Source organism: Babylonia areolata, chromosome 9, assembly GCF_041734735.1.
Source record: "Babylonia areolata isolate BAREFJ2019XMU chromosome 9, ASM4173473v1, whole genome shotgun sequence".
NCBI classification, from domain to species: Eukaryota; Metazoa; Mollusca; class Gastropoda; order Neogastropoda; family Buccinidae; genus Babylonia; species Babylonia areolata.
The window spans coordinates 3,460,878-3,482,705 of record NC_134884.1 but is presented as its reverse complement, the minus strand read 5'-3'; the positions used below and the strand labels follow the sequence as shown (position 1 = coordinate 3,482,705).

Here is a 21,828-nt window from a genome sequence, read left to right as displayed (position 1 = left end):
CGTTCCGGCTGACTGCTTTGTAGGCGCATTCTCCCTTCAGAGTTGTAGGCCTATTTTAATTGCTTTCTTGCATTCAGTTTATCCATGCATCGGTGGACAAACCTGAAAGAAAATACATGGACACAAAGAGCAGCGTCCGTGTATAATAAAATTACACAAGATGTGGATATCAGATTTAGTGCATGGTACGCACTTTGCGCAGCAACGAAGCTCCTCCCACTCACTGAACAATAGTTTGTGTTGACGAATAACTGTCAGTTTCCAGGCGTCAAAGTTTGAAACAGACTATAGAAGGGGCGTCGAGTGAAAACAACAGTTGCTTCCCCTCGGTAACCGGCACGACGCGCGCTCACTATGACTGTCGCCGCAGTTCACCAGTGTGTGGGCTAGCGACATGGCGGGCAGGCCGTCTCAACACAGATCCGACGGTGGTCAGACCTCAGACGATGGATTGCTTTCCTTTTCGGAAATATTAAGATACTTCAACAACCCCATAAACGAGGAGCAAGCATGGGCCGTGTGTTACCAGTGTGCTCAGTTTAATCTTCGCGAACAGTCTCAGGAAAAACACCAGGATTTGTACGAATATGGATTACAGAGTGTGTGTGTGAATCGTGATGGGGAAGTTCACATCAGGTCGGGTGGACCTAATGGTTCTGGAAAAGGACCGCCAGGAGGTAAGTGGTGAATCGCTTTAATTTTGATGAAAAGTATTACATTATGAAGTATTCATTCACGTCTGCATCAAGAGCTTGAGGAATCTTGCGCAGCGCAAAATAAACACACTTTCGATTTGACATGCAGTAATCACGTTTTCTGTCACTGAACCAGCGTTGCTGTAGGTTTGGCTGGCTGTGTTGTAATTACAGCTTGGCAGTCATTTTAGCAACAGATGTTACACACCATTTGAGCACACGTCACATGTGTATGTACATCAAACCGTGTTTTGTAATGATACAGATTTTATTTTCTGTCCATGTCAGAGCTTGGAATACATTTTGATATATTTTTTTATTAGGATATTTGCAGTATTAGCATTAATACAATAGCAGTTACAGTTTGACTTAAGACACTTTTCCAAAGAACTTCCCACAAGAGTGAAAACGGATTGATTTTATCATTAGAAGTTTGCAGCAAAAAACAACAAACGAAAAAGCCAGCAGCAAAATTTTGTGGTCATAGTACTTTCATGTGTGTGTGTGTGTGTGTGTGTGTGTGTGTGTGTGAGAGGGAGAGCATACTCATTATAATTTATATAGAGTTTCAAGTTTACATTTACTTTGTATCATGTATATGAGAAGGCATACATTTTGTATGCAGTTTACTGTAGTCAGACAAGGCCATATTTACTTAACAATATTTGGTGTGGTATTTGTGTATGGAGGCATGAGTAATACTGTTGTGTCATTGATGTGATGTGATGCATAACAGGCAAGCCTAATTACAACTACAACTGCACAAGTGTTAGCTCAGTGTGTGGCCATGCAGAAATAATTAACTTGGCTGGAACATGAGAATGGACTATTTTAAGACAGTCACACACACACACACACACACACACACACACACACACACACACACACACACAGGGTTTCAGTTTGTCTTAGAGATGTCACTGTGTTCAGACAAATCCACATTTGCTGCACCTTATCTACTAAGCAGATACCTGACCAGCAGCATAACCCAATGTGCTAGTTAGGACTTGAGTGCTTGTGATTGCAGAAGTTTGCAAGAGGACAGCACTTGTTTGCCATTATATGTTCTTTTTCGGTGCACTAAGTGCATAAGTACTGCACAGAGGGTTTTGATTTATCATCACTCAATGAATAGATGCACACTTTGACTTTCCATTCAAACTTGGGAGAAAGGGCAAGGCTGGGATTTGAGCACAGACACTCACAGACACTGTATTAGTGTATAGGCAGATAAGCGTCTTAACCATTCTGCCACCTTCGATAAACAACAGACAGACAGATACACACACATTCTGCCACCTTCCATACACACACACACACACACACACACACACACACACACACACACACACACACACACACAGAGTGAAAACATGCATAATATATTTCATAAACTTTGTATCGATTGATACATGTATACACACAGATATAAAATGTTCAGTGCATACTTATACACACACTTTTCTTTCATTTATTTAATATATTTCATAAACTTTGTATCGATTGATACATGTATACACACAGATATAAAATGTTCAGTGCATACTTATACACACACTTTTCTTTCATTTATTCTCTCACTTGTCTCAGTCTCTGTCATGGTCTGTGTATGTGTGTGTTGCCAGTGCATTGTGTTCATTTTTTGTGTGCCATGTGTGTAAGATTATGTATTGTGTGAGTTTTGTTCTGTGTGTAAGTCATATTTGATGTATAACATACATGTATCATTGTATGTGGAAGGGCAAAGGGTTATGGAGGTGGGAGAAAAATACAGCTTTGTAAATGTAATATACTGTGTTTTATTATACAGTTTGAAGGTACTCAGATAATTTGGCTTGTATTGACACTGAAATTGTAAAAACTTAGTTCATCATTCAATTCAGTTTTTTTTTTCTCAAGGCCTGACTAAGCGTGTTGGGCTATGCCGCTGGTCAGGCATCTGCTTGGCAGATGTGGTGTAGCATATATGGATTTGTCCGAACGCAGTGACGCCTTCTTGAGCTACTGAAACTGAAACTGAAACTCAGTTCAGCTTTACATACATGTGCTGCATTTTGTCATAAATGTTATTTTGAATAAGCATGCTTGAATTTATCTTTGCTTGTGAAAGCTCTGTAAATAACAGTGACAGTTTTAATCATGCACTTAATCAGTTTCATTATCACATTGTAAGAGACCTAATGTTCAGTTCATGACACTTTATGAGTTCATCAGTTTATGCAGTTACAATTTTTAAAGAAACCTGAATCAGATTAAATGATTATTTTTTATTTTTTATTTTATTTTATTTTTATTGATAGGGGAACGGGTATACAGGGGTTTCGTCTGGAAATCATAGGTAGTTTTTATTGCATAGTTTGGCCAGGGACATTGGGAGATTGGTCCATTCTATGATTAATCACTTTTCACATAGCACTGATGACTGACTTCAGCAAATTACTAAAAAACCAGAGTGAGGCAGGAAATGGGATGTGTGTGAATGAGTGAGTGAAGATAGATCTAGATACTGCAGAGCCTCCACTGTGGTGGAGTGCCACTTGTTTGACACTATTATCATTGAGAGGTTTCCTTTCACCCAAGGTCTACAGCTGTGATCGCTCTTGGTGTCCGGACAAAATTGCAAAATTGTCCGGTCTGGTCATCAGCACTTTCTGTCTTACTAAGTGTGTCTGACTCCAAAGCTGGTGAGTGTCTTGCCAAATGCCAGTCTTTGGATCTGTTGGTATCATCCTTGTATGATCTTGAAGACTTCTTTGGTACTTATCATCCATGGTTGAATACCTGGCTGGGACACTGGTTGTCTCTAAGTTAGAACTCTGTGATGCTTTCTCTTTGTAGTTAACCACAGCTGTCAGTGTCACTGTGAAACTTGTACTAGCAGATCATTCCTGTCTCAGGTGTGGTTTTTGTTTTTGTTTTTTGGGGTGGAGGGGGGGTGGGGTTGGGTGGAGGGGGGATGGGGGTGGGTGGGGTTCTGCTTCTCTTTCTGGGATGTCACAATTATTGGATCTGTTGAAATTATGATAGTACAAGGAAAACAGTTTAGGAATGAAAAGAACACACACACACACACATTGTATGCATGCACATATAAATATGCGTGCACGTGCACACACTCACACACACACAAACACACACACATAATGAGAGAGAGATATATATATACACATATATATATACACACAAGAGCTTGTGTTGTAATGAAAAGTTCTACATTAAAAGCTGGTTGTGTACAATTTGCCTACAGTATTTTCATTGTTCTTGGTTTAATAATCCAGGATATGTGACCATGTGTTCATATTGATTATAGAGTTTTGTTTGTTTTTTCAGGTTTTTTTCATTGTGACATGACAGACAGATGTTGTGTAATTTATTAGTTTCTGTCCTTGACCAGTGGATGTTGCATGAGTCATGATCATGATTGATTCCTTTGATCTGTGTCACTGTCAAACTTGGTTGCTTGTGTAAATCTTAATGGTCATGCAGCAGGTGAAATAGATTTATTTTATTTTATTTTTTTTATAAACAAGTACTGAAACAAATCTTTTTTTTTTTATAAACAAGCACTGAAACAGGAAACTATCTTAGCAAGCCAGTCATATTCTACAGCCGTGTACAGTCTTTATAGCGCAAATTATGTGCTTTCAGATATTTGTCCATGTATAGATAATTTATACAGGTCTGCGTGCATACACACATGAAGTCATGCACATGCACACGCATGAACACACACATGCTTGGAGTAAAACTCTATAAATTTACAGATACTTTTCACATCATGATTGAACATTTAATCAAAAGCCTGTGGCTGTTAAAGCAGTTTCATAATATAGATCATTATATGTATACATACATTTATGTCGAGACCTTGGAAAGTACCCCTTTCCCCTCCAATGGCCAAAGAATTTGACTAACATACAGTACACATATTTGTACACATGTAATGTTATACTTCCGGAATGTTATTTCAGGTGAGATTTCAGTACAGTAGTTAAGACCTCTTATTAAAGAAAAAAAAGTGACAGACCCCTTTGATGTTACTGGAACAGGGAAACTTCAGGCCCTCATCTTTCAGTCTGATCCTGTGTGTTACTGTTAGGGCGGTTATTACATATATTCCTTTGGATGTCAGTGTTGGTGGGTTCAAATATTGAGTGAGTATGTGTTTGTGTATACGTGTGTGTGTGTATACGTGTGTGTGCACGTGCTTATCACTACGTGTGTGTGTACATACTTATTCACTACGATGTGTGTGTGTGTGTGTGTGTGTGTGTGTGTGTGTGTGTGTGCGCGCACACATGCATCACTACATGTGTGTGTAAGTCTGTGTGTATCAAACTCCAAATAGATTATCTTCTAAAATTGTATGATTGATTGTTCATTAATGTTATCCTGCCTCATCTTTTGCTGCCATTTTAGTACATTCCATCATTTGAACCTGTGTGACAGTACTTACAGTGCATTGTGAAGCAAATTACCCAGAAGCTAATGTGATCATCAGGAACCTGAAATAAACCAGTCTTCAAATTTAAGAAGGTTAAGCTTTAGCCTGGAAGGGAGGGCATGTTTTAGTGTGGATGGTCTAGTAAAAAATGCCAGTTAGGGCTGTGCTTGTTTGAAGTTAATTACTGGTTGATTTGAAGTCCTTTGTTGCCTGAGGTGGTAACGGAAGGGGTCAGACCAGTTACAGTTACAATCTTAGAATGGTGGGTATTCAGCAGAGAACACTTGAGTAATGACTGTCTGAGGAAGGGAAAGACATAGGTTTTTTGTTGTTGCCCTCATTGATAAGCCTAGGTGTTTTTATTTACCATTTGGTAAATTACATAAAAGTATGTATTACTAATACTGTATTAGTACTATTACTATTTCATCTAGAAACATAATGTATGCACACACTGAACACTCTTTCTTGAATATTACTTCATGTATTATGTCCTTAGCAGTTAAGGCATCCTTATTAATGTATCATAACTTGCCCCAAAAAATCTGAATCCAGAAGAAAAAACACATTTATGAAGTGTGTGTGTGTGTGTGTGTGTGTGTGTGTGTGTGTGTGTGTGTGTGTGTGTGTATTACTTTATTAGTTGTCAATGAACAGATGATTGGCTGTCATTAGTGTCAAGAAGATTTATAAATATGCAACGATACATTTTAAACTATCGTGTGACTCCTCATTTATTGTCAGCCCCAACTTCCAGCCAGGACTGCGTCACTGATGATTACTCCAAGGAAGGGGAGGAAAGCGGCAGGAGGAGAGCAGAGAGAGATTGAAAAACATTTTTTCTGAAGAAAAGAGTTATGACTGAAATTTATAGCTTTGTTACATCCTGCTGTGAATAGTGGAGATATTTTGTCACAAGCTGATAAAAAAAAAAAGAAAAAGAAAAAGAAAAAACAAAAACAGACTAAATACCTCAACCTCAAAAAAGAAGAAAAAAAAAAGTTCTTTGATATCAGAAAACTACACACACACACACACACAGAGGTAATGAGATGGTGCAAGACAGAGAAATAAAGAAGGAAAAAGAAAGTGAAAGATGCACCCGGGTCTGTATAAAATATATCAGCAGAACACCCATCCGCCCTAGTCATCTGTGTCAGGGTACCCTCCTTTTCGTGTCTTTTCCCACTGATCAAAAGAGGGAATGGGGTGTACTATTGACACGGGTCCTTGTCAGGTCGTGAGAAACTCTGTGGTCTGTGCAGGAAATCCTGAAAGATTGGATGGGAGGGAAAGTTGAATGGGGTGGGGTGGGGGTGGGATGAGAACTGGTGGCCTCTGAGGATATATATATTTATATCCTTGTGAATAGAGTATTAGAATTATATTGAGGCACTTTTTATCCATTTCTTGGTTGGCAATTTGCAACTGAAATGTGAAAGTTGAAAGAGCTTACTTTTTGTTTTGTATCTGTGTGCTTAGATTTACTTGAGTTTTTTTCTCTTCTTTCGCTTGTGGTGTGTGTGTGTGTGTGTGTGTGTGTGTGTGTGACTGTCAGAATAATGTGTTTTTGATGACGCATGAGAGCAATTGAAGTGAGTCTATGTAATCTTCCTAGATTCTACATATATATCCCTTTTGTGTGTTTGGGTGTGTGAGTTTGTATATTATGTGTGATGTGAAATTATGTAATTTGGCTTTTTCTTTGCTAGTAAAGTTGTTTTAGTAGTGTATGGTCAGGAATCAGACAAGTAAAACAGGATGAATGGTATTTTTGTAAAGTTTATATATATATATATATATATATATATATATATATAAAAAATGTAATATGTAATATGAATTGTAATTGTAATTTGTTGTAATTTATGTGAAGGTTGAGAAGTGAATGTCATCGAATACTTTTTTTTTGAGCAAAATGAACAACAAAAAAAGACAAAAAAAAAAGACTAAGAGCTCCTTCAGTCCTTGTCTCACGAGTTAAATTCACTTTCCATAACATTTTGCTTTTGCACTGTCCATGTGACATGACAGCATGATTGTTATAAGCTGCACTTAAATCTGTATGTCACATCTGATACCTTGAATCTGTTATTCAGGACATGAGCATTAATATTTGATTAAACATCACTTACAGACTTTGTAATTTGTTTGATTTTTAATAATCAACATGAAGTGCATACTTGTTACACCCACTGCCACATTTGTGAGACTAAGCTGATACTGAAAACCAGTTTCACATTTAGAAATGATAATACTATTACTAGTAAAACTAAAACTTGTAAAAGCATGCTTTCTATTTTAACTATTAGACACTTGGCTTTGAGCGTACATAGTCAATGCACATTTTTTTAGGCCCAGCTTGCCTTTAAAAAAAAAAAAAAATGCATAATCAATGCACATTTTTTTAGGCCCAGCTTGCCTTTTTTTTTTTTAAATGTTAAAATGTTTGAAGCATGATAATTCTGACTTGCATGTGCAGTGTTTGACTTTGAGTTCCAAGATTTTTTTGTTTGTTTTGTTTTGTTTGCGATTTCAGATTTGATTGAATTTGCAGAACAAAGTTTTACACTCTCTGTCTCTGTCTCTCTCTCATTCACACACATTAGCTACATTTAATATTTATCTTCTTGAAAATAAAAAGTAATAAATTTGAAGATGATGCAGGATATGTTTTAACGGAACAAATTCAGGCCCATAAGAAGTGTAAAAATTGGTCATGGTGAAACTTTTATTGTTTAACTGATAAAAACAAAAGCTGAAACTATCTGTGCTGGAGTGGAGGGAGGGTTGTGGCGTGAGGTTAAACATTCCTCAATAGATTTTAATTTAATGCTAGCTGTTTTGTTTCTCCAAAGCTGGCAAATGGGAAGGTTAGCACGCACAGCAAGCAACATGTATTTCACACTTTGTTGTGCTCATCAGGCTTTCTACTTGCCTCTGGCTGCCAGTTGAAGAGAAGTGTTTATATTTTTAAAAGCAGAGAGAACCTTCCCACAACTCAACAGGGACCTCATTCCTGTTACTAGTGTTAGTCTGTCAGGAATATGTATAGATCTCAAAAAGTAACTGGAGCATCAGTTCCATTTTTCATATTTTTCTTTAATGTCAGTTTAGAACTGAGAAAAGAGAGTAGTGGGCTTAATTTGATTGGGTAAATTTTTAGGGATTATAACACTGTAATTACCAGTGATGAAAGGAAATGAGCAGGGCATACGCAGCTGGTGCTAATTGTAAAACTGACATTATACACAGAGCTCTTCCAAGATGAAAATCAAAAGCTGTAATAAAAAGGGAAAATGAAGGTGTCAGGCTTATTGACAGGAAATTATGCGAGGAAAAGAAACTGCTGCCTCCACACATTGAGGGTGTGGATTAGTATGGCACTGCCAGCAGATGTTTGCCTGAAGTGAGGGGGCCCTTGTTTGAATCCCAAGCGGGTCGCGCGCGCGCGCACGCACACACACACACACACACACACACACACACACACACACACACACACACACTCACTCACTCACTCACTCACTCTCTCTCTCTCTCAAGCCAGCTTTCATGTGAGAGAGTGATCCAGATCCCACGTGCAGCATGCATTTTGTACAGGTGTCCATCAATCTGGGTCGATGGACTATCGGGCATACGAACTTGTCCGCAAGTTTCTGGAGAAACAGAGCGTGCAAAGCAAATGATGTTATTGTCAGTGTCAAGCAATGTCTGATGGAAAACCAATAATTTATTATGTTCGTCCCGTGAGTGCGCATTTTGTCAACTCATCACCCGGATTGTGTGCGTTCTCGGGATGTCGCTTTGGGCTCTCTTGCCCAGTGAAAGTCCATGACATTCTCGTTAATTGGGTCCTCACTGGACAAGTGCATGGTGCTCTGTCAGTTGTTATGTACTGAACGTCACCTCGCATTCGCAATGTTGTGGCCAGAACACTGATTGAAAGTCTTGATTCTTGGTAGACTGAAAAATTTTCAAAGCAGCGTTAGGGTGGTGCGCGGGCCATTGGGGGATCCATGCGAAGTAGGGAGTATAGATGGAATGCGAAACAGTGTCATGTTTCCCTTCCCCACTCTGTTTTGGTTTATTTATTACTTTTATTTTTACTATGTTTTTTTTTTTTACGGGCAAGCTAGACCAGCAACACCTGATACACACAGCTTCGTGTCCAACTTAACAACTGTCATCTTACGTGAAAGAAAGGACGAAGACACTTCTTTTGGGAGCTCGACCTCCCGCTGCTTTACGACGTGCGAGGGTATATTGTTGTCCCCTTTCCTCCCATCTTCTACCACCTTTTCTTTTCATGATTTGAAAATAGTTCCTGTCCCGCTCAAGCGCACATACTTTTAACATTGATGAGAGCGGCAGGGGTTAGTCAGCTTTCTTTCCTGTTTGTGGAAAAGAAACAAGTTGGAAAATGGAACAGAGAGGTGGCTTTAGACGGAAAGTTAGGTTTTTTTAACGTCAGACAGGACACTTTAATGCGTGTCACGAACGAGAAGTGAAAACAGCTTTTGTTGTCTGTCATGTTGAACGTTTAGGCTGGATTGTCGTGCCTCACATATTTTCCCCAGGTCATGTGTTGAGAGAAAGAGAGAGAGATATGCATGTGTGTGTGTGTGTGTGTGTGTGTTGTTGTTGTTGTTGTTGTTGTTGCGAGCTCTAGGCAAATTATATGTTGAAAAGTTTAAAGGAAAAAAAGAAAAAAAAAGTAAACAGATACACATAAAGAATGCACAGCAACAGCAAGCAAACAAACGGGGCGCCTGGAGGGTGTGGGGCACTGGATTATTGTGACGCTTTCCCCCTGAGAAATCTGTTGTGACACAGTGACACGACGCAACTGTGTAGTCATATCATGGCAGCCAACCGGCAGCGGGGAGCAGCATGAACAAGAATGTACCACCAAGGCAGATTGCCCTGCTATCCAGGAACATTGATAGACACTCTAAACACGACCTTTGGTCAGAGTTACTCAATAAGTTGTCATACACAAAGCTGCACATCACACCCGCTTACTTACAGTATTACTGTTGCATCAGAATCTATCCCATGGGGTCTTTTACGCGAAAATGTTTTCTTGATTTTTTTTTATTTTTATTTTTTTTTTATCATGAAACCAGGTCAAGTCAAAACGGTCAAGCATCATTAAAAAAAAAAAAAAAAAAAAAGCAAGACATTGCTGTCCATGCGAGCATACCGACCTATCTTCAATGTATTGTTGACTCATGAACACTTTAGAAGAGTTGTGAAGCTTTAGTGGTGGATCTGTTTTTATGTTTATTGATGCTTGTCGATGCGGTGTTTTGTTGTTGTGCTGTTGGTGTTTTTGACGAAATACACAGATTGTACCAAGAATTCTTCCTTGGCTTTGTAAACTTAATCAGAGTCTGAAGGCTAACGGTGCATCGTATATATTTAAAATACATGTTTCTTAAATTTACATAAATCTATAATTTTCAAACTGCATGGAGATCGATCCATCAGTTTGCTAGGGTTTATATTCCACACTGGGACAGGCACACACACACACAAACACACACACACACACACACACACACACACACACACACACACACACACACACACACACAGAGCTCTAATCAGACAGAAACATGATTATTCTATGAATACACATAGGTTCAAACGTTCACCATTTTTTCTCAACAAAAGCCAAAAGAACAAAGACTGGAGAGATAGGATAGTTTGTCGTGGGGAGTTACGCTTCAAAAGTGACAAACGTTGATGAATGGGTCCTGGCATCTGGATCCAAGAGGGCGTGACACGTTATGTAAATTTATTCACACCTCAATGGTGACATTTGCATAACTGTCTCTGTGTTTGACACAACTAGGGGAGTAGAGGAGAGAAGACTTGGGAGGAGGAGGGGGAGGGGGGAAGGGCCTTGGGGTTGTGTGTGTGTGTGGGGGGGGATTCAAAGTCTGAAGAGTCTGGGAAATTGTGTTGTTTGATAATCCTCTTAATATTGACACATATACACGCGCGCACACACACGCACGCACCCATAAACACGCGCGCACTGAAAAGCATACACCCGCAGAGGCAGGGGTGGGGGTGGGGCGCATCGTGACGATGCGCTCTCCCCGGATATAATCCACGAATTTCACCTCACAAAATATGTTGTGAGAAACAGCTTGGAGTGCGCTATCTCCAATACAAAGCAATACAGAAGCTGTACATAGCACAATGCAGCATAGTAAAGGACAGTACAGTGCATTACAGCAAAGAAAGGACAGTTCAGTACAGTAAAAGACTACAGTGCATTAAAATAAAGGACAGTACAGTACAGTTCAGTACAATAGAGGGTGGTACAATGAAGTAAAGGACAATGATATGGTACAATAAAACTAACAATTACAGTACAGTAGAAGACTGTACAGTACTGTATAGGACATAATATATATATATATATATATGTGTGTGTGTGCGTGTGTGTGTGTGTGTGTGTGTGTGTGTGTAACATTGCAATAAAGTAATGCTGTTCAGTACACTACAGAAGATCTGCACGTGCAGTTTCCTCTGTAGGCTGGTACTGATGGCATGAAGTTGCTGTTGTAGTATCATTGATGGTTTTTCAAACAAGCAGATCAGTATGACATGGGCGTGACAACAGCTGGTGCAGGGTGTAGTGGGTTGGTACCTGGGAGAGATGGGAGAGTGAGAGATTCGATCTTTCCAGCCTAAGCCATGTCAGAGAACAGCTTTGCTGGTATTGTTTGGAACCACCCCTCTGACCTAGAACATCGCTTTCAGCAAAGTCCCTTAAACCACTGGCTGAAAGGGAGAGTCTAGTTTATGGAGTTGTGAAAGCTTTAAAGAACTTGACGTGCATACGATGTTTTACGCACCAACCTGAGTGAGCTTTCGGCCGATCCAGCGCATTCACAAGTTTGAATACAGTATTATAATGCACTGAGAGGAACCCGTTGCTTTCTCACAAAGAATTGTGGACTACCTACATATAAAAAAAGATCGATGGTTTCTTGATAGAGGTGATTTAATTGCATGGGTTTGATTGTTGATGGATTAAGAGAGTGGGATTTAGCTTGTGAGACCATTTTGAGAGAGAGGTGGGGGAATGGGGGCGTGGGCGGAGGGGTGTAAAAGTAAGTTATATATATAGTGGGTTGATTTTTTTAAATATTAAAAAAAAAATCAAAAAAAAATCATCGAATGCCTTAAACTGTTAAACACATCACAACGGAATGAATAAGATCTATAAGCGTGTGACACTGCGCACGTGCAAACGTAGGTAGCATGCCAGTGGTACCGGACATAGCGTTCGTGTCCTTTCTTACGGCTTCCCTCCACCACCCTGTCTCCCTGTCTCCTTTCTTTCTCTTCCCCTCACTATCTCTCCCCCCCCCCCCTCTCTGTTTCTCTGTCTCTGTGTCTGTCTCTGTCACACACACACACACCCACACACCCACCCACCCACCCACCCACACAATCGACAACAACATTATGACTTCTGTAATCTCGCATGCAAAACCGTAAGTGAAATTGCTACCACCAACCACCACCACGACTACAACTTTTACATAAACACCCACTTACACAAAATTACTATTTAGTTAATACCACACAACCCAGCAGGGCTTCCGATTTGAGAAGAGTGGTTTAACAGACTGTCCTTAAAAACGCACGTCTCCATTCTGGCCAAACAACTTCCCTTCTTGGGTCAGCTCACGTACTCTATACGTCCGTGGGGTCAGCTGTAATAGTGAGACCCTCGCTTTTGATGTCTTCAGACCTGACTGCAGCCACAAACCAAGCGTGACTGGACCTGCTTTGACAGTTGGGGTCTAGAAATAACTCGGACGGGTCTGCTTTTCGCGTGCTGAAAACGACTCGGCTGACACAAAAGGTCACGTGAGGGGGAAGGGGATAGTGCAGTTTGCTCATCAGTCGCCGTCACCATGTGTGTAAAGTAATGATCGATTTATTCTAAACCAGCCTTGGTACTGTCGAAGTATTTGCATGTGTAACTTGCAAACCACGAGTGATCGACGACACATTTTGACTTCTCAGCAGCAAAGTTCAGTGGTGTTGTCTCTCTGGCGGCGGTGTTAACTGCAATGTGGGACAGATCCCTCACAAAACAGATCCTGGGATTGGGGGCTATTCCCGTCTGCTGGCCAGTTCACCCGAACGAAGTGAAGTCAATCGACCGACCACACTTTTACATGGTGGATGACAAAGCCAGGACACCCCCCCTCCCCTTTCCACCTCATTATCCCGCATGCTTTCCTTCTCACCCGCCTCCAACAAAAACAATCAACAACAACAACAGAAAAGTCTCTGCACGTTGAAATGTTTGTCGTCATAAGCGTAACTTTCAAATGCGCGAGACTGTTTGGATTTGGAATTTGACGGCAGCATGGTTTGAGATTTAGAGCGCCTAAAATTGTAATAAACAGATAGCATGTAGTAAACAGATTGCTCTTTTTCAGATAAAGCAAATCACAATAGCACCCATTTTATCGGGCACTTTTAGAGGAGAAGGAGAGTGTTTGCTTCACAGTTGTCCCGCTGAATTGCTCCAGCGACGTCAGGGTTGATGCACACCTCGGGTGTGATGGTTTGAGGGAGATGAAGGCGTGTGAGGTATCTCGCTGTCGCAAGGTCATTGATGATCGCTCTCTCAGCCAGACTTAGGGGGTTTGTTTTCACTCTATTTTGGTGGTGGTGGTGGTAAGGGAGCTTGTTTTTGTGTCATGTGTGTTTGTCACTGTCAAGGTTACTCAAACTTGTGACCCAGATTGGCTGCACGTGACTGAGAAACAGGTGTTCAAGCTGCGACTCTTGCTGCATGACAAAGTTTTCCAGTTGCCTGTGTGTGCGTGTGTGTGTGTGTGTGTGTTTTTTGAAATATCCGAATATTTTGTTTATATCAAGTAGAAAAGGTAAAATGTTTTGTTCATGAAATAGTGGTGTGTGTGTGTGTGTGTGAGAGAGAGAGAGAGAGAGAGAGAGAGAGAGAGAGAGAGAGAGAGAGAGTGTGTCTTGCGCTTACTTTCACTCTTATAGTCCTCATGTTTAGATGTGTGCATGCAAAATGTGTGCAATTTAAGTCTGTTGATTGTATCGGGTGTAGTGTTTTTGTCTCGAATCAGTTGACATAAGGTAGTGTCAGAAGATAATTGCAACTTAGATATCATTACTTGTACTGTAGTAGTACAAGAGAACATAGTGATTGGTACTGTCAATGCTCATGGCACTGTTCTGTTTTGCAGGGGAGTACTATCCATACAGAAAACGCCACGCCACTGAACATGATGTGAGTATCTGTTTTTGTAATGTTTGCACCTTTGTGTGTGTATGTGTGCATGTTTGTGTGCGTGTGTGTGTGTATGTGTATGTGTGTGGGGTGGGGGCTGGGGGGAAACGTGTGACATACACATGTGCCTTTATCCATGTGGTTATGGTTTGTGTGTGTGTGTGTGTGTGTGTGTGTGTGTGTGTGTGTGTGTGTGTTTTCCTCTTTGATGTGTGTGTATCATGTATGTATATACATGTATGTGTGTGTGTGTGTGTGTGTTTGTGTGCATGTGTGTACAAAGCGCGTGACATAAACACGTGCACACATTATATGGACTGCAGGTTACGTGCAGGTTATCAATCCACTTTTCGTTGTTGCAGTCTTCAACTCAGCCCCTCCTGATATAGCATGGCAGAGTGATTACAGATTAAGGGATTTTTTTTAAAGACTGTGACTGGTGTGGTACGAATGAAGCCAATTTTCCTATTTTGATAGTGACAGAAGCGGGGATTGCCCGTGAAACTTGTTAAAAGTCAACACGCATTTCACTCTTAAACTCACGCGCGCGCGCGCGCAAACACACACACACACGCAGAAGCTCCCCCCCCCCCTCCTTCCACCACTGTCACCGGCAGACCAGAAAACGGTTGTTCGTCCTTTTGTTAGTTCAGTAAGAGCATTAGATGTGTGTGCGAATGGGCTTGTTGATTAGAATGAGGGAGGACAGTTGGAACGGATAGTTTTCATTCAGTACGAACTGGTCTCATGGACAATGTACATTACACACAAAAGAACAATCAGTAACCTGCTTAATGAACGTTCCAGTCGCATGCTGCCGTTTTGATGAAGCTTGGAGAAAATCGGCCAGGTGGAAATCATTCATCTGAACTTCTGTTCAAACGACTTCTCTAAGAGAAATGCTCAGCTAATTGATGTTTGAAACTGTCATCTCTGAAACACACACACACGCACACGCACACGCACACACTTTGAAGCTGTTCTCATTTGAGTTGTCTTTACAAAAGGCTGTACTTTTTTTTTTGTGTGTGTGAAATTGGAACTCATCTGTCATTGTTTAGAATTGATTGATCTTGACAAAAAGCACACATAATTATATTTGAAGTTATTGCTGATTTTGTTAAGATTAGTTTTATAGTTTTATTACAAAACAGATACATGTGTACGTTTGAATAGTTTTATAATCAAACATATGTTTTGAAGATTAGTTTCATAACCAAAAAGATGCAATGCACGTTTGTTATAGATTAGTTTCATAACCGAACAGATGTGCACATTTATTATCAAGGTTTCAGTTTCATATCCCCCTCTGCGGTCTGCTTCCAAACTGTCAACACCACGATGATAATTTCAAGCAGACCATGCCCTCAAATGACACTTCACTTCAGTCACAGCCCCCCGTGTTGTGGTGGCGTGCGTACGTTCCACAACCGTAGTTTGCACTCTGTGCCCAGCCAGCGTGGGTGTCATTCTGTTTGTTGCACAGAGCAGTAACGTTTAGCGGGATAAGAGGGGTGGGGAGGAGGGTGGTGGTGGTGGTGGTGTTTTTATGTTTCCATATGTGACGCGTCGTCGGGAGGGATGGAAAGCGGTTAAGTTCAGCCAAGCTCCAGGCACAATTAAATTGTTGGAGGAGGGATGGGGTGGGCGGTAGAATGCGGGGAGGGAGAGAGAGAGAGAGAGAGAGAGAGAGAGAGAGAGAGAGTTTACACTATGATACTCTCTTTGATGCTTTGTTGTCATGAGAGAGACATGACATGATATGACATGATGATTTATTGTCAAAAGCAATTACAGCCATTTTGATAAAGGGGGGTTATAAAAGCTAACTAAATAAATACAATGAAACAAAGACCGCAACAACTGTATGCCAGAAATGGGTAGGGAAAAGGAACAACAAATAAGCAAACATCATCAGGACCATCCATGATCATAAACCATTTTCTTATATAATAATCGGTGAATCAATTTATTCATTAGCATTAAGGAGAGAGAGAGAGAGAGAGAGAGAGAGAGAGAGAGAGAGAACAGTGTGCAATCAGAAAAGTAAACGGAGGGATAAAACGGGCATTCAAACGAAAGTCATATAAGTTCTTTCGAGGAGACGTGACCAATGGGTCCAGGAACACAGAAGAATAAAGGGGCAGGAGAGAGAGAGAGAGAGAGAGAGAGAGAGAGAGGGTGGGTTTGGGGTGGGCGTGGGGGTGGGGGGGGGAGTATACCCAGACATCACAGAAGGGTGTGGAAAGGTGGACCAATGAAAAGGTTCCGCCTTGGAGTGTGCGTGTGTTTTCCAACTCCACGGCGGTGACACTTTTTTTTCTTTTTTTTTAATACTTTTTATACCTCTGTGTGTTTGAAATAGCTCCCACCATGTTGACTTGGTAGGTGTGGCCACTGCCTGGAAAAACCCTCGTCCGCTACTACAACTACTTTTTTGGTGGATTGTTTAGAGAGTCGTTGTTTACTGTGTATAATGTTGGGCTTACTGTCTGTAATGTTTGTCTGAGTGGTGCGTGGGCCTTTCTCGTTTGTGACTCACAGCGTCAGCTGGATGATAAGTGATATCGTGTTTCTCTCGGCCTCATATCGGTCTCATTCTCCTTAACGTTTTCGTCGGGGACGTAGGCGTACACGTACCATGCGCGCACTTACCATCCCTCCCCTACCATCTCCAATACGAGTCCTCACATGCGTACACACACACGCGCGCGCGCGCACACACACACACACACACAGTTGGGGGAGAGAGAGAGGGGGACAGAGAGAGTCGGTATGTGTGTGGTTCCATGTGACACAGTGCGTAATTGCGTAATAATGTGTGATAATGTGTTGGAGCTCACACGCATGCACTGTCTATTGTTATCTACTAAAACAAAGAACTTCTTACCCCCAGGAGTCAAACGATGTTTGCTCTTTGTTCACTTGGTCTCCGTTTACATGCCAACACCCTACTTGTCCCCATTATTCTGTCACATGGCCATCTATCACTCCGACGTCAGGTAGAAACAAACAATGTTGCTTCTCTTCTTACACTTTAATATGCATGTTTCTGAAAAGGCTTGCGAAGAGAAACAGGTGGGGAAAACAAACAAACAAAAAGAAAAAGTATGTTGCTTCTTTTTGTACCGGCCCTCACCTCACCGAACCCATGTTTCCTCTATTGTGATGAATGCGTCTGTGGCTGTTTGTCTGTCTGGGGGAAGAAGTGAGGAGCACTGAGGAGGGAGGGTGGAAGGTAGAAAGATAGAATGAAGAGAATGAGAATCTGTGCGTGTGCGTGTGTGTGTGTGTGTGTGTGTGTGTGTGTGTGGCTAGATAGGTATAGGGAGAAATTACTATTTTCCAAACAAAGAGAATGGGGAGAGAGAGAGAGAGAGGCAGAGACTGACTCAGGACGACATAGACGGATAGATACATGGAGACACCAGAGTCGGAGTACTACTTTTTTACCCCCAAGCGGAAGGTGTAAAGCAACAATGAAGTGACTGAAGCCATTATAATAAATCTTACGCAGGAGGACGTGGACCGGAGACGGAGACAGGTACCACTTGAGAGTCAGAGCATGCTCATAAACAATGGCCAACTTGAAAGCGCGAGTGCTGACAGGGATTACAACGTCGGTCTTCATTTTTTCTTTCTTTTCTTTTTTTGTTGTTCAATGATCGTGGGATTTATTTCTCTTCAGAAAAAGCCTCTGCCTTCAAAATACACGTTCACAATGTAATGGGTGTTATTTTTGTGGGATGGTGTTCCTGTGTGTGTGTGTGTGTGTGTGTGTGTGTGTGTGTGAAGCAGTGGGGATCTGATAGAGATGGATAGACATTTAGATGAGTGTCTGGTGTTCCTGAGAGTGAGAGCTGCATAATAAAAACAAAATAATTGTATAGAATCCCCTGTGTGTGACTGACAAGGTATCATTAAAGTACAGTATCTACTTCGATGGCAGCTATATCAGAACATTGATAGTTGACGTGTCACACCACAATACCCTCTTGCAACCACTGTGACCATATATATATATATATACATATACAAATGCATACATATATATATATATATATATTATTGAAATGGTCTTTAAGGTAAAAAATATAATAATGTCACCTTTCGCCACTTTAAACGGCTCAGATGTATTAATGGACATACAACAGCCTTTGACCTCTCAAAGCATCACCACATCACATACGTTGACTTATGTAAACGATTCAAACACGTCAACAAGAGCAAAGCCACGGGTCTTCCGTTATTATATACTTTGAATGCTGCAACTTGCTGATGAATAAAACGAATTGCGGTTGCAAGCATCGCCTTGTTTGGTTGTGCACCTAAACATCATTTCCAACTTACTTGTCTTTAGCTTTGAAATATGACGTCAAAGTTCATTACTAATATTGTGTTGTGGCATAGCCTGTTTCAGATGTTTTTTAGTGAATGGAATCGAACGCTTTTTTCAAAAGCGAGGAAAATTGCACATTATTTCACTCGGTTGACGTTTTTTCTAACCGTTCAGTTGTAATTTTCTTCTTTGCATGTCTGTTAAGTTAGTTATTCTTGTGTTATTGCGCAGGTTCTGTTGATGTAATGTTCGTTTCAAATATTTTAGGCACTTTTTAATTTATTGCTGCGACCCCCGAATCTTGTATTTATATAATAATATGTAGTGTTAGATCTTTTGTTAACCTGGCAGAGTGGGTGCCTCACTTTATTGGATAAGAGGATAGTAGACCTGTACGAAACGGTGATGATGGTGGGGGTGACACGGAGGTGGACGGTAGAGGAGGAGGGGGTGGTTGAAGAGGTAGAACAACCAGAATCGTGCCGCTTAAGTGACCTTTTCCCTAATGGTTGGGAAGTATATAACACACACACACACACACACACACACGGTGTATGGGTGGGTTTGTATTATTCCCTCTGATCTCGCCTGTGACCCGTGTTTGCTCTTAGGTCGCATACAGGAGACAAGGGTTGTTACTGTTAGCTGGCTGTACACACGGTACTTCCCAGCGGCTGCTGTAGTGTCAACTGCACCCAGAGCGGAGCTCGCGTGTTGTGTCGCGTGAAACAAAACCCCTGCCCGTACGCCCAGCTACAACGACCGCACTGTTGTTTCTGGGACTTTTTCACGCCATCTTTAACTTGTAGCACATCGGGGGAGCGGAGGCCCGCAGCCCTTTGATCTTCTGTATTATCCCCCCCACCCGCATCCCTTCCTCCACACACACACCCTCGTCCGCCCCGTTTTTATTTTTGGCTTCCTGTCAGTGCCAAGTAATGGTGGTGCTGCGAAACGAACGCCATTCAACTGATGATTATTATTAGTCAGACAGAATGGTGGAACAAGGTATTATAACAAAACCAACATTACTTGATAATTAGTATGGAGAGAAAGAGGAAAACAAGAGCAGAGCGGAAGTATATAATTATAAAATAACAAAAACAACAAATAAACAAACAAGAAAACGAGACTGAGGGTAAGAAAAAAGAACTGGAATTTAAGCGAAATAATATGATACGGTCTATACATCTCTAAGACTACACACACACACACACACACACACACACACACTCGTGAACACATACACATGCAGTGATACATATAGACAGACACGCACACAGACACAGACAGACAGACACAGACACACACACTCTCTCTCGACAGGGAGAGGAAGAAAGGTGAGGAAGATGTGTTGAGAGAGAAACCAACAAGAACTAATTCATTTAATGAAGGAAGTGGAATAAGCATGCATGCGTTTTTACACCCAGCCTGCAGAGCAAAGAGAAGTCTCAAACGCAATTACTCCCATCCAATTGAAAATAAGAATATATATATATATATATATATATATATATATATATATATATATATATATATATATATATATGGAATAATGGAAGGATCGGAGCACAGACATTTTTCGAACTGCAATAGATATGGCGGCAAGTGTCCCATCGATCACCAAACGTACCACAAAAAGATTGTTTCTATCCCAAGTTATTCTCTGACTTACCTAAATCTGCCAAACTAACAAAGCGATGCTTACATTTTCACAAAACATAAATCAAAGAATTATTCATCCCATCACCGAACCCCAACCCACTCACCGCTTGACCCTTCTTTTCCCTGTCCCTTCCAGGCGGTGCAGGCTCTGGGGCGCATCATCTTCGAGGCCCTGGACTACGGGGTGGGGGAGGCGGAGGAAAGGCCGCTAAGCCACGGGCTGGAGATGCTAATTGACAGCATGACCCGGGCAGAGGAGGATGGCGAGGGCACAGACACGGAGAGTCAGAGTGCCGATGATGAAGGCATCGAGAAGGACGCTGGGGAGGAGCAGCATTGTACCTTTCGGGATGTGGCCAGGGTGAGTGGCTGGTGGAGGGTTGTTCGTGCTGTTGTTGTGCGTGGGTTGTTGTTCGTGTTGCTGTTTGTTGTTGTTGTCATCATTGTTGCTGCTGCTGGTTTTAGTGACCGCAGTGTTGGCGTTGTGGTGGTAGTTACAGGACTGGCAGTTCTACTGATTGGTAGCTGTTACTGCTGCTGGTGTTATGTTGGTATTACTGGTGGTGGTATTAGTTGGTGTCGATTTCTCTCTCTCTCTCTCTCTCTCTCTCGCTCTCTCTCTCTCTCGCTCTCTCTCTCTCTCTCTCTCTCTCTCTCTGTCGTGAGTGAGTGGTAGCGTTTGTTATTCTTACGTCATCTTTTCAGTCTTCATGATGTATATATTTTTTCCTGTTCTATGAATACGTTTGCATATGATAATGTATACTCTCATACTCTGCCATTTTCAGCTCGTGGTGACAGTGTTTTCCCGAGTATCTGTATTTCCTCCCATGCATTGTTAAGTGAGTGATGGTTGTTAAGTGTGTGTGTGTGGGTGTGTGTGGGGTTTTGGAACTCTTTTGTGTTCTGTATCTGCCTTTACTGGCTTTAGTGACAGTTATAGCTTTTTTTTTTCTACATAATGCAGTGAATGGTAATGGCTGTTGTAAGTGCGTTTGTGTGCGTGCGTGCGTATCTCAGTGGTCGCACACTCATGGGCAAAAAAAAAAATTGTCACTTTCGTTTCTGTTCAAGCAATAGTGTTCTTTTCTGTGCAAACTACCATTTATTTCTATGCTAAGTGGCATCGAATGAGGAAGTAGAGTGGTCCGATAGTACTTGGAGGTACTGCCGCCCCCTCGTCCATCCAGTATATGGCCTGTATTTATTGTTCACCCGCTTGACCAGTGGATAGAGTGGTCATTTCCCTCTTTGCCCTGTCACAGCCATGGTCGTTAGGGAAGTGATTGAAAGGGTCGTTAGAAGAGTTGGTTTTACATAGGTCTGAAGCTTCGTTGAGACTGGTAGGGGTTATTTCATGTGTGCTGTTCTGTCGGAT

At 41.4% G+C, this 21,828-nt stretch overlaps 1 protein-coding gene across 4 annotated transcripts in view; it reads left to right on the top strand.

Moving 5' to 3' along the window:
• The first annotated feature begins 371 nt into the window (after positions 1–371).
• Positions 372–21,828, top strand: part of LOC143286000 (protein spire homolog 1-like) — a 174,041-nt gene continuing 152,584 nt past the window's right edge. For all 4 annotated transcript variants that reach the window (XM_076593496.1, XM_076593497.1, XM_076593495.1 and 1 more), the window contains exons 1-3: positions 372–677; positions 14,403–14,446; positions 20,587–20,811. In XM_076593496.1, the coding sequence (XP_076449611.1) occupies positions 395–677; positions 14,403–14,446; positions 20,587–20,811 (552 nt within the window). In that variant the 5' untranslated portion in view covers positions 372–394. The remainder of the gene's footprint in view (positions 678–14,402; positions 14,447–20,586; positions 20,812–21,828) is intronic.